The sequence below is a fragment of the Canis aureus genome, chromosome 3 (genome assembly GCF_053574225.1).
Source record: "Canis aureus isolate CA01 chromosome 3, VMU_Caureus_v.1.0, whole genome shotgun sequence".
Classification (NCBI taxonomy): Eukaryota; Metazoa; Chordata; class Mammalia; order Carnivora; family Canidae; genus Canis; species Canis aureus.
This window is the reverse complement of record NC_135613.1, coordinates 78912608-78925953: the sequence shown is the minus strand read 5'-3', so window position 1 is coordinate 78925953 and position 13346 is coordinate 78912608. Positions and strand designations below refer to the sequence as shown.

The window sequence follows — 13346 nt, the reverse complement described above, 5'->3', positions numbered from 1 at the left end:
AATGAAGTAGTCAAATGACTCATTCAATGACTGACAAAACTGGATAACATTCAGTATTTTGTCTTATATAAGGACTTAGATGATACTGTTGGATAGAAGTCTTCATCCACAACCTTCTAAAGAAGCATGATCATCCACTTCTTCCTGTTTGGCCTTATTCTTCTGAATCTTTAGAATTTCGCTCTTTACCTTCATGGCATCTGTACCCAGGAGGAAGCTCTGTACTGTACTCTAAAAGGTGGCCAGACCCAAAATAAGAACTACTTATTCTTATGCAATCTACTCCCCCCCACCAAAAGCCCTGGATGTTTTATCAAGAGGAGTCACACATTACAGAAAGAATTGGCCCAGTATATCCAGGTGAAGTCTCATTTGGAATGTCCAGTCTTTTAATCATTTTGAATCAAGTCCAAATCCCTGGGTATACAGGACAATAATAAGAAAGGAGTTTTTGAGTTGGTTGGCCAACATGATGAGGTGAAGGACAAACAAAGCAAATAACATCCTATTCTGTGTTTAGTAGCTCCATGCTCCTATTCACCCTAGACTCAGAAACCATTTGTAAACCAAGACTCCAAGTTCTCCTCTCCATGAGGCATATGAAAAACAAAAACAGAGCAGAAAGAAAAAAGATGAAGGTGGCACTCACGTGACTTACAAGGAGGAAATTTGATCCTTTCACCATCTGTCTCTATAGGATCTTTTGCCTCGATTTGCCTTTGATGTCACATGGTAAATAAGAGTCAGGGATCTCCTCACATGATCTGGAAAGCTCTTTCTTAGTGAAATAAACTCAGGCTAAATGAAGTAAAGTTGAGTGTACCTCTGTCCTCTCCAAAGATTGCTTCCAAGACACTAATAGCTACATTGTTTTCTTTTATGTGGAAATTTAAATGCCCTTGGAGGCCTTTGGGATCCCATTCCTGAGTGATTTCTGATTCAAGGGGGTTGTTGAACAAAGGGAGTAATTACAAGTAAGTAAATGATCTAGTTGAAACAGAATATGCTAATGTTCCCCCTTGTGTCATTACTACAGCGTGAATGAGATTGAACCATGTCTACACTTTCTATTTCTGTGGTTGATCTAGAGAAGTGAGACGAAGGCTGAGAGGTACAACTCAATCCTAGGATATAGGTAGAAAACATTTTCTTAGTTTCAGGATATAATATTAGAATGAGAAGAACAACTATATATCTCATGCTTTTAAATATCCAATTTCAAACACTTTATCTCAAATTGTTCTCCTTAGCTCTTCTCCTACTTTTGAGATGCAGTATTTTGATTTGGAAATAAAATTTCCATGATTAGATTCTCCAACAAGCAGTTTTGTCAATTGGCAGAGTTGGCTTTTCTGAACTAGCACTTGTTCTCCACGTGATTTTTCCAGAATTGTATTAATATATAAAACAACACATATTTATTAAGGATATATACAACTATGCACAAGACATGTTTGATGAATCTGGAATTTCTTTTTTTTTTTTTTGAAGGGTGTCGAGAACCTTGCCACTTGAGACCAGATGTTTATAATGTTAGAATTGTTCATCTTTCATATACAAAAGGGTTATAAGTTTTCAAAGAACCAAAATAGATTAATTAATGAATGAAGTAAAGAAGGCAAAAGGAAAAGGGCTCAACAGTGCTAAAATCTGGCTCTCTGAAAAGACTAAGGGGTATACCTCTATAAAGATGACTGCTAAAGGGGTGTCTGGCTGGCTTGGTAGGTTAAGCATCTGCTTTGGCTCAGGTCATGATCTCAGGGTTCTGGAATCAAGCCTTGCATCCAGCTCCCTGCTCAGTGGGGAGTCTGCTTCTCCCTCTTCCTCGGCCTCTCCCTCTGCTTGTGCTCTTTCTTATGTACTCTCTCTCTCAAAAAAATTAATAAAATATCTTTTTAATAAGATGATTATTGGACAAAAGAAAGTACATATAAAAGTTTATTTTTAATAAATTTGAAAACTATGATAAACTGAATAAATCTTAAAAAGATACAACTTATCAAAACAGACTCAAAAATATAGAAAATATGAATAGATATATGTTTTAGTTTCTATGGCATAATCAATTATTCCAAATCTTGGTGACCTAAAATAACTGACATTTGGTTTATTTGGGTCAGGAATCCAGACACAGCTTAACTAAGTGCCTCTGGCTCAGAGTCTTTCTTGAGGTTGCAAACCATTGTCTATGGCTACACTGTTTTTGAAGGCTTGACTGGAGAAGGATTTGCTTCCAAGGTCCTTCACATGGCTATTGGTAGATCTGAGACCTGTCCATAGGACTGCCTTGCAATATAGCAGCTGGCTTCTCCCAAAGCAGTCAATCCTAAAGACAGTAAAATAGAGCACATTCACCCAAGATTGAAGCCATAGTCTTTTATTTTTAAAGATTTTATTTATTTATTCATGAGAGACAGAGACAGAGAGAGAGAGAGGCACCAGCAGAGGGAGAAACAGTCTCCCTGCAGGGATCCCAATGCGGAACTCAATCCCAGGACCCCAGGATCATGACCTGAGCCAAAGGCAGACCTTCAACTACTAAGCCATCCAGGAGCCCCAACATAGTCTTTTATAATGTAATTTTGGAAGTGATATCCCATCACCTCTGCTATGCTGTATTCACTAAAACAAGTCACTAAAACTAAGGACCCGATTGCACAAAAGCATGAATCCTAGAAGATGGGGGTCATTGGAGGCCATATTAGAGAGGCATTGCAGGCCAGTAGGGGATGTTGAAATAGAATATATATGATGCTGGGACAATTAATTGGATATTCATATTTTTTTTAAGTAGAAGGAAATTGAATTTTTATCTCATCACAAACAAAAGTCAATTCCTGATGGATTAAAGACTTAAAAGTGAAAATCAAGACTGTGAAAGAAATCTATTCCAAGTCCCTCCCCATCCCACAGAAGGAGACAAAACTCACAGTTGTCTGCACTTGGCTGTAACTCTTTGTTTTTCTAGGTCGCGGTGCCCTATAGTCTCAGTATACTCCAACTACAAAACATATTCTTCTCTAGCCTGCCCACAACCCACATCCCAGTGTAGCCCTGGACAGAGTCCCTTAAGAAATCTGCCATCGCTTGCTCTACCTGGCCAAGAGTCTATGCCCTCCACACACCACCCTCATGTGGTCAACTGCAACCCTCTCATATCCCTAAAAACCCTTTAAAAGGCCCAGCCTAACAGAAACTCAGGGCTGACCTTTCTCTAGATGTCTGGCCTCTCTCATCCCTTGGAGAGTGAATAAAGTCTGTCCTGCTTGTTGCTCCATCTTCATGCAATTATTTGCCACCCATATCACCAGGCACCCTAACTCTATGAAAACCCTAAAGACACAAATTAAGTTTAATATATGATTTCTAAACAAGATGCAATCATCTCTGGAAGAGATTATAAAGGAAAAGTTTGATAAATTATTCACATTAAATGAACACATTGATTTTATATAAAAAAAAAAGACAGAGGAGCCACAGACTAGGAAAAGATATTTGTAATGCACATTATCAATAAAAGACTAGTATCTAGAATACATACAGAACCACTGTGAATCAATTTTATAAAAGTCAAAATATTAAACAGAAAACTGAGTTAAGAAAATTACATAAATCTCCCAAAGGAGGAAACCCAAACTGTCATTAAACAGATACGAAGTTGCTTAAATTTATTAGTAATCAAGTACTGTGATTTCAAAATACAGTGGCCACAATTTCATATCATCAGATTGGCAAATATTAAGAATAAGATCATTACAAAGTGTTGACAGTCATGAGATGTGCCATGAATTCTCATCCTCTGAGGATGTTAGAATCATTCAGAAAGCAGTTTGGCATCACCTAGCAAATCTGCTATTTGAATTCCCTCCATTTCAGCCATTCTGCTCCTGAATGCATCTTCTAGAGAAACTTCTTTGACCTGTGCTCTAGAGACATGCAAACGAATGTTCATAATAACAAATTAGGAGCCATCTATGTCTTAAAACAATAGAATGAATTAAAAAATAATAAAATGTAAAATTTCAGCCATATGCATCAAAATCAATGAATTTCAAAAACAAGTTTGAACGGAATAAAGGCAATCACGTATGAGTCTATTTTAACAAATTTCAAAAGCAGAAAAAAACTAAATAATATGTTGTTTAGGGATTCATACATAGTGCTAGATCCATAAATAAAATAAAGTTATTTCCTTAACAAGAACAGCTTGCTAATAACTACTGTGAGGATAAGGATGACAGAAGCATACAAAAGAAACTTCTAGATTATATTCTATTTCCTGTACTGGTTGAAAAGTACACAGATATCTATTAATATTCTTTAAATTTTATAATATTTTTAAAATATGAAAGATATTTCACAGCAAAAATAATTTTTAAGACTGCAATAAATAAGAATGTATTATTAAATTTGTTTTGAATACAGTAAAAATATAAATAATAGATAATATATATATTTACTCCCAATCAAAAAAGAATGCAGTCAGCTTAATTTATTGATTATGGAAAACAACACATAATTTATTGATACATAATTTTAACAGGATTTATTATTTTTGATTTGTTCACCGAATATATTTTAAAATACAGATTAAAATTTCATTATATGTTAGGGCATAGAAATGGACAAAAACAGCTTAGGGTAATTACAGATTCTACATAAGCCCAAAATGGCCATGATTCATGACAACCTTTCTAGAAAAGGTCAAAATTAGTAATTGATGTGATTATGCTGAAGTATGCTGTAACTTTTGGCTCTGTCCTTTGAAATAAATATGTATTTTACATTCATCCAGGGAATTAGAAATGGCAAAAGAAGAACCTCATTACACTAAGTCCTTTGAAAGTTCTGGAGGCTTGGCACATGGGGATTTAGGGGGTTGCTTTTATGGGTAACTAGGAAAGGAGAAGTTAGCCCAATATAGCTAGAAAGAAGGTGATCTGTCTATCCATCAGGCCAAGGACAGCTCTAGTTGCTAGTACCACTCTAATAGCCCAGTTGGCCCAATTTCTTATTAAGAACTAGTCAGGGGGACACCTGGGTGGCTCAGTGATTGAGCGTCTGCCTTCAACTCAGGGCGTGATCCTGGGATTGAGTCCTGCATCGGGCTCCCCTTGAGGAGCCTGCTTCTCTCTCTGCCTATGTGTTTGCCACTCTCTCTGTGTCTCTCATGAAATTAAGAAAGAAAAAAAAAAAAGAAAGAAAGAAAGAAAAAAAAAAAAGAAAAAGAAAGAACTAGCTGACTAGAGTCAGTTCCCAGAGTAGATAGGAAATAATTAAAACATGCAGGTGGATGGTCCCACCCAGAGAACTATCACCACTGCCCAACAGAGTTTGTTTCTCTGTGAAGATAGGGAGAGCACAAAGCTCCATGATTTCTGGCACTATTCTCAGAGGGTCTGGTCCCACCACTGAATGAGCTGCAGTCACTCACAGGCATACACACCACTGAGCAGTCAGACCACTGGCAGCAAGAGGAGATTCACTCTGTCTAGTACCCTGCTAAATTGATGCAAAATCGATGCAATAATCATATCTTGTGACAGATTTTGGTAGACTTGTCAAAATCACATTCCAAGGTGCCTACCCAATTGCTCTTGGTGTTTTGTGGATAGAAAACGAATGCAGTTACTGATGCTAGCAGGGGGGAAGCTGAGTAACTTCGGAGGGGAATGGAGATTGCTTGTATGAGCAAGAATAGTGTTCGTTTACCTTCATGCCTTTGGAAACTGGCCATAAGGATATAAGGAGCAGAGGTATCAGGAATGTCTAGGCATCCGCATGGATCACATCCAGATGGCCCTGCTGCAGTGAAGAGTTCTCAGAAGATGTACTCGAGGTGCTACACAGTCCTCTCACAGACGTGCGTACCTTGTCCCTTAACATCCATCTTTTCACCACTTACCCCTGATCAGAAATTCACCTTGCACCGTGGTGAGACCCAGCCCATGTCAAATTCCACTCTTAAATCATTATCAACATGTCCTTGAAAAAACTGGTTCTCAAATTCAACTAACCTCTGTGATAGGAATCAGCAAACTATGGCCGGTGGGGCATTATCTCATTTGCTACCTGATTGTGTAAGTAAACTTTTATTTTAACAGGTCTCATCCATTTGTTCATATATTTTTCTATGGCACTTTTCATGCTACCATAGTAGAGTTCAGTATTCACAATAGAGACTATATGGTCCTCAAGGCCTAAAATATATACTATCTGAACGTTTAGAGAAAAATGTTTGCTGATCCCTGGTCTATTAAATGGGAATATGTCACAGGTTTGTATCAGTTGAATTGCTGCTCAGCTGTCTTCATGGCAGAAAGACTTACAACGGTCATAGATACATGTTTTTAAATTAGTTTGAACTGGAGGGTATTATGCTGAGTGAAGTAAGTCAGTCGGAGAAGGACAAACATTATATGTTCTCATTCATTTGGGGAATATAAATAATAGTGAAAGGGAAAATAAGGGAAGGGAGAAGAAATGTGTGGGAAATATCAGAAAGGGAGACAGAACGTAAAGACTGCTAACTCTGGGAAACGAACTAGGGGTGGTAGAAGGGGAGGAGGGCGGGGGGTGGGAGTGAATGGGTGACGGGCACTGGGTGTTATTCTGTATGTTAGTAAATTGAACACCAATAAAAAAAAATAAAAAAAATAAAAAAATAAAAAAAATAAAAAAATAAATAAAAATAAAAATAAAAAAAAATAAATAAAAAAAAATAAATTAGTTTAACATACAAAGGAGAAGACAAAAACATCAGCTTTACCCACAAGGGGACTAGTGACCTGAAACTATCTGGCCCGTAGCCAGTTTTTTCAAGGCTCCTTTGACATCTTTGTTTCTCAGAGTGTAGATTGTGGGGTTCAGCATGGGGGTGACTACATTGCCAAAGATTTGCACTGGGGTTACGAGTACCTCGCTCAAAGATGGCTGGGTATAGATGAGGGCACAGGGCCCAAAGAACAGTGTGACCACCGAGAGGTGGGAGACACAGGTAGACGCTGCCTTGCGTCTCCCCTCAGCAGAGTGCATCTTTAGGATTGCAATGACAATGCGGATGTAAGAGGCAAGGATGAGCAGAAAACACATCATGGGCACAAGGCCGATGTTGGTGAAGCTCACTGTCTCAATGATGAGGGTATTACCACACGCCAATTTGACTACAGGAAAGATGTCACAAAAGAAATAGTCTACCTCATTAGACCCACAGTAGGGCAGTTGGAAGGTCAGAGTGGTGAGAATGGTGGCATGAAAAGAGCTAGTAAACCAGGTTCCAGCAGCCAGCAAGGCACACACCCGGCGGTTCATGATGGTGGTATAACGCAGTGGGTGGCAGATGGCAGCAAACCGGTCATACGCCATCACCGTGTAGAGCAGACACTCAGTGCTGCCGAGGAAGTGGTAAAAAAAGACCTGAGACATGCAGCCCCCCAGGGAGATGACTCGGTTCCTCACCAGCAGGTTGGCCAACATCTTCGGCGTGCTCACAGAAGAGAAGCCAATATCTAGCACAGAGAGGTTACAAAGAAAGAAATACATAGGAGTGTGGAGGTGGGAGTCAGACATCACAGCCACAAGGATGAGCAGATTTCCTAGTAGGGTGCAGAGGTAGAAGACAGAGAACACAACAAAGAGCATGGTTTCTTGCCCTTCTGTGTGTGGGATGCCCAGCAGGATGAACTCTGTAACCAAAGTGTGATTCCTCACTTCCATAGAAGTTAGACTTTATTCTGGAAAGGAGGAAACATGACAATAAGTTAGTGGCCCAAGGAATAAAATCGCACTGCTTGCTACCAGTAGATTCACAAAAGGAAATGTAATCATATGCTCTATCAGTGAAAAGATAATGTGTATAGTTATTTGGACTGGGGGCAGCAAATGCCTCAGGAGGACGTGTGGTCTCTGGGGTTAGGACACAATGCAGGCAACTTGACTGGTTCATAGACAGGTATTATTTTATTATTATCAGATGGAGAAGAACAAAATACAAAGAGCATAGACGTTTTGAGAACTGAGAACAAAGAGGAAAGACAAAAGAAGGAAAAGAAAATAAGATAGAGAAAAGAGGAGGAAACAAATTAGACACATTTATAGTTTACATAGAATATTCATAACCATTTGCTTCTGGGGCTTTAAAAGAATCCTCGAAGTCAAGTGTAATATCTTCATTTCATAGATGATAATGGAATGATGATTCAGGGAAGTTAAATAACTTGCTCAGATTCTCAGATACAGATCATGACAGATCCAGAATTGGGACCCAAGGGTTCTAAATGCATTACACCATAACTGGAAAAAAGGAAAAAATAACTATAGAAATGCAGATAAAAGAAAAATCAATGTATTCTCTGAACTGAAAGGGCCTTAGTGATAATTTAGCGCAATCACTGACTTTTTAATTTGGATTTCTCCGTAAATGTCCTTGCCATGTGGTCCTTGAACTCGTTTCTAATCATTCTTAGGTTAATTCTATCCTTTTGTCTATTATTGTTCAACAGTTCAGACAGCTATGCAACAAGGAAGGTTGTCATTGCTTCTTCGTTTCAGTCAATGTGCTCAAACATCTCAAGAACAATCAAAGCAACTTTGAGAACACTCTGACCTAAAATCGAACTTTTTCATATGTCAAACTACAAGGAAGAGTTTCACCTTGGTTTCTGCTAAGTGCTGGAACCATTCTTTTTTGTTGTTTTATTTTGTTTCTGCAAAATCACAGATCCTTACATATATGGGCTTAAAGGTTTCCAGTTTCATCATTTTAGTATTTACACATCACCTGAGCCTATTAAAGTATCTTTGTGTTGGGACGCCTGGTTGGCTCGGTCAGTTAAGAGTGCCCTCAGCCCAGGTCATGATCCTGGGGTCCTGGGATCAAGCCCCGCATTGGTCTCCCTGCCACTCCTCCTGCTTGGGCTCTCTTTCTCTCAAATAAAATCTTTTTTTTTTACATAAAGCATTTTTGTGGATTTTGATTCTGTCATCCAGTATAGACTGTGTTCTTTTCCTCTAAGAGCAGAACAAAGTAGCCAGGACAATTAAGCAAAAAAACAAAACGAAACAAAAATAAAAATAGACAAAAACATAAAAAACAACAAAAACAACAACAGCAAAACATTCAAATTAGAAAAGAATAAGTAACATTTTGTAGATTACATGATCTTCTGTATAGAAAACCTGAAAGACTCCACACACACACAAATAGCCACCACAAGTGAATGGATGAAGAAAAGGTTGTACATATGTGCAATAGAATATTCTTCTGCCTTTAAAAAACAAGAGATACGTGTAACATGTGGCCACGTGATTGGACCTTGAGGACATTAGGCTATGTGAAATAAGCCATTCACAGAAGGACAAACAAACAGATTCCACTCTCATGAAAATCTAAAATAGTCAAATTTATAGAACCAAAGAGTGGAATGATGGTTGCCAGGTAGGGAGAAGGAAATGGGGATTTACTAATCAAACCACATCAAGTTTTGTGTAAGCAAGAGGAATAAGTGCTAGAGATCTGCTGTACAGCATTGTACCCATACTCAGTATTCTGTATTACACACCTGAAAATCTGTTAAAGGGGTAGATCTCATGATAAGTCTTCTGACCACAATACAATAAACTTAAGGGAAAAATATTTCTAAAAATGAAAACAAAAGGATCACACAAGGACACCTGGGTGGCTCTATCGATTAAGTATCAGCCTTTGGCTCAGGTCATGATCTCAAAGTCCTGAGATAGAGCCCCGCATTGGGATCTCTGCTCAGGGTGGGGAGACTGCTTCTCCCTCTCCTCTGCTCCTCCCCCCACCCATGCTTTCTCTCTCCTTTTCACTCTCTTTCTCTCTTAAATAAATAAATAAATAAATAAATAATCAATCTTTAAAAAAAGGATCACAGACTAAAGGGAAAAATCAATGCAAACAATTAAATAAATATGATACAGTGTAATAATTATAGCATTAAAGATATATATCTATTATAGTTAAAATATGATTCATACTTCCTGTTGGAGTTTTGAGGAAAGTCTTCACACAGAGTATCCAGGGTGTGTACTGTAAGAGGCACTATATGAAGGAATAAAATCTTTGGATTTTAATCAGCGATGCAAATGTATGAGCTTCATGCTTAAGATAAATGACTTTGATAGCAATGTATAGGGTTTTACAGGGGGAATAGTTTAGAGCTAGAGAGACAAGATGAAAATCTAAAGCAACCACTCAGGCAAGGGAGGAAGAAATAATAAATTCACATATACTTATGAAGTGAATTAATGTCTTAGTAAATAATGGAAAGACTAGGGACACCTGGGTTGCTCAGTTAAATATCTGCCTTCTGTTCAGGTCATGGACCCCAGGGTCTTGGGATAGAGCCCCATGTCAGGTTCCCTGCTTAGCAGGGAGTCTGCTTCTTCCTCCCCTTTCCCTTCTGCTTCACACTCTCTCTCACAAAACAAAAAATACAATCTTTAAAAAAGACTATGTGGATGGTAGTGCTATTAAATGAGATATGGAATTAAGTGAATTATAGAATTAAAATCTGATGATGTTCAAAAGCAGTTGGATGTATGACTCTGAAACTAAAAAGAAGCTCAGGGGTAGACATGTAACCGAAGAGTGGAAGATTACTCCTTGAATGTACAAAGTAGAAGAGTGCTAAAGATAAAACACAAGAAAAGGGCTGGGAGCATCTGAGAATTGTGGGGAGTTCTGAGGCCATTTTTCATTTCTTCCTCTTACCACTCCCCAGATTATCCTGTAACTCAGATGCACTGTTAAAATCAGTGTATTACATGGCCCACAAGCACAAGAAAAAATGTTCCACATCACTTACCATCAGGGAAATACAAATCAAAACCACAATGAGATACCACTTTACACCAGTTAGAGTGACTAAAATTAACAAGACAGGAAACAACAATCGTTGGCAGGATGTAGACAAAGAGGAACCCTCTTGCATTGCTGGTAGGAATGCAAGCTGCTACAGCCACTCTGGAAAACAGTGTGGAGGAGCCTCAATAAGTTAAAAATAGAGCAACCCTATGACCCAATAATTGCACTACTGGGTATTTACCACAAAAATACAGATGTAGTGAAACAACAGAACACTTGAACCCCAGTGTTCATAGCAGCAATGTCCACAATGGCCAAACTGTGGAAGGAGCCATGATGTCCTTCTACAGGTGGATGGATAAAGAAGATGTGGTCTATGTATATAATGGAATAGTACTCAGCCATCAGAATAGATGAATACCCACCCACCATTTGTTTCGACATGGATGGAACTGGGGAGGGTATTATGCTGAGTGAAATAAGTCAATCGGGGAAAGACAATTATCATATGGTCTCACTCATATGTGGAATATAATAGTAAAAGGGACTATAAGGGAAGGAGGGAAAACTGAGTGGGGAAAAGTTAGAGAGGAAGTCAAACCATGAGAGACTCCTAACTCTGGGAAACAAACAAAGGGTTACAGAAAGTGAGGAGGATGGGGGGATGGGGTGATTGGGTGACCGGCACTAAGGAGGGCACTTGATGGGATGAGCACTGAGTGCTATATGTATGTTTGCAATTTGAATTTAATTTTAAAAATCAGTGTATTGGGCAGCCCCGGTGGCGCAGCGGTTTTGCGCCGCCTGCACACCAGGGTGTGATCCTGGAGACCCGGGATCGAGTCCCACGTCGGGTTCCCTGCATGGACCTGCTTCTCCCTCTGCTTGTGCCTCTGCCTCTCTCTCTCCTCTCTGTGTATTCTCATGAATAAATAAATAAAATCTTTAAAAAAAAAAAAAAGATTATCAGGCAGTAACTTCTGGAGCTAAATAGAGATCTTATGAGGTCTTGGGCTAAGTGTGAGTCATGTGATTATGGTTGGTCTATTTTAGGATATGATTTCTTTAAGCTTTTTAGAGCTCAGTCCAGATTCTGTGTTGGAGAGGAAAAGGAAAAGCCTTATACAGTTGTGTGGCTTCAGCTTCATAGGGTAAGTCAAATACTTCACTGGACATAGAAGACTATAAGATGAGTGTTAACTTCGTGTAAGATAGTATTGAAGTGAATTTCACAAAATGACACATTAAGTAATGCTAGTCTTGTGCATGACTTTCCAGAAATAAGGGCTGTAAGTATGTTATGACAGTGACTTCAAACTTCTTCTCTTCAGCAAGTACCCAAATCCATGGGAACAATTATGTACGCCAAGGGATAACAATCCAGGAGCCTAAATTTTAAGGTTCCAATAGTTAATCCTATAGTACAATTCCTTAACTGTAGACATGTCCTTACCATCATAAGACAAAAGAGGACCATGGAGTAGGCTTATATATTGGAACTCATGCAGAATAAATCTTAGATTATTCACTCTGGAAGGAAGCAAAAAGATGATCTCAGCTTGTGCCTCAAATATTACATGAAGAGGTGAAAATCAAGAACAAAGAAATTTGCCCAATGTCATAGATTCAGGATCAGAATTTAGGTCCAAGGTAGGTGTGATTCTGAACCAGTTATACCTAATCCCTTGACATCATTTTCAGAATTATTATGAAGAAGGAGATACATACACAAACATACACACACACACACTTTTCTGGGGAAATATTCAATAGTATTCTTTTGTTCTTAAAAGAGTTCATAACCATCAAAATGGTAAAGAATCACTACCCAACCTAGAAAAATGATAACAGGACATCTGTAATTAACCAGGTTAATGCCAAAGTGAAATTTTTGTTTACTTATTTGTTTACATTTTTGTTTACATTTTTCTTTACTATTTTCTATAAAGGAATAGTGAAAATATTGTTACTAGTTCACTTAGAGCAAACAATGAACAAAACAGAGAAAGAGCAGAGAGGAGAGAGCAATAGGGAAAGATAAAATGAGAGAAAGAGAGAAAGCAAAATATGTAATAGAAATATAGGCTTGGAGCACCTGGGTGGCTCAATTAAGCATCTAACTCTTGGTTTCAGCTCAGGTCATGATCTCAAGGTCGTAAAATCAAGCCCTGAGTTGGGCTCCACAATCAACAAGAAGTCTACCTGGGCTTCTTTCCCCTTTCCTTTCTCTTCCCCTCTGCTCCTCCCCCTGCTCATGTGCTCTCTCTAAAAAAAGAAAGAAGGAAAAAAAGAAAGAGGAAGGAAGGAAGGAAGGAAGGAAGGAAGGAAGGAAGGAAGGAAGGAAGGAAGGAAGGAAGGAAGAGCCAAAGAAACAAAGAAAGCTTACAGCCAGCATGTAAACAGTCTTCTGGTCCAAGTCAAATGCAGGCTTTTCTTCTGTTCTTCTGGAATCACTTATGGATGCTTCTCTTATCAGGAAAGTATCCTAGAGGGCAGCCCTCTAGCTCAGTGGTTTAGC

The 13346-nt window shown here is 38.6% G+C and overlaps 1 protein-coding gene across 1 annotated transcript; it reads right to left on the bottom strand.

Annotated features, from left to right (window-relative positions):
• Positions 1-6780: 6780 nt before the first annotated feature.
• On the bottom strand, positions 6781-7716 carry LOC144305790 (olfactory receptor 10D3-like). Its single transcript, XM_077884884.1, has one exon. The coding sequence runs from the start codon at positions 7714-7716 to the stop codon at positions 6781-6783; it is 936 nt and encodes a 311-aa protein (XP_077741010.1).
• Between the last annotated feature and the right edge of the window lie 5630 nt (positions 7717-13346).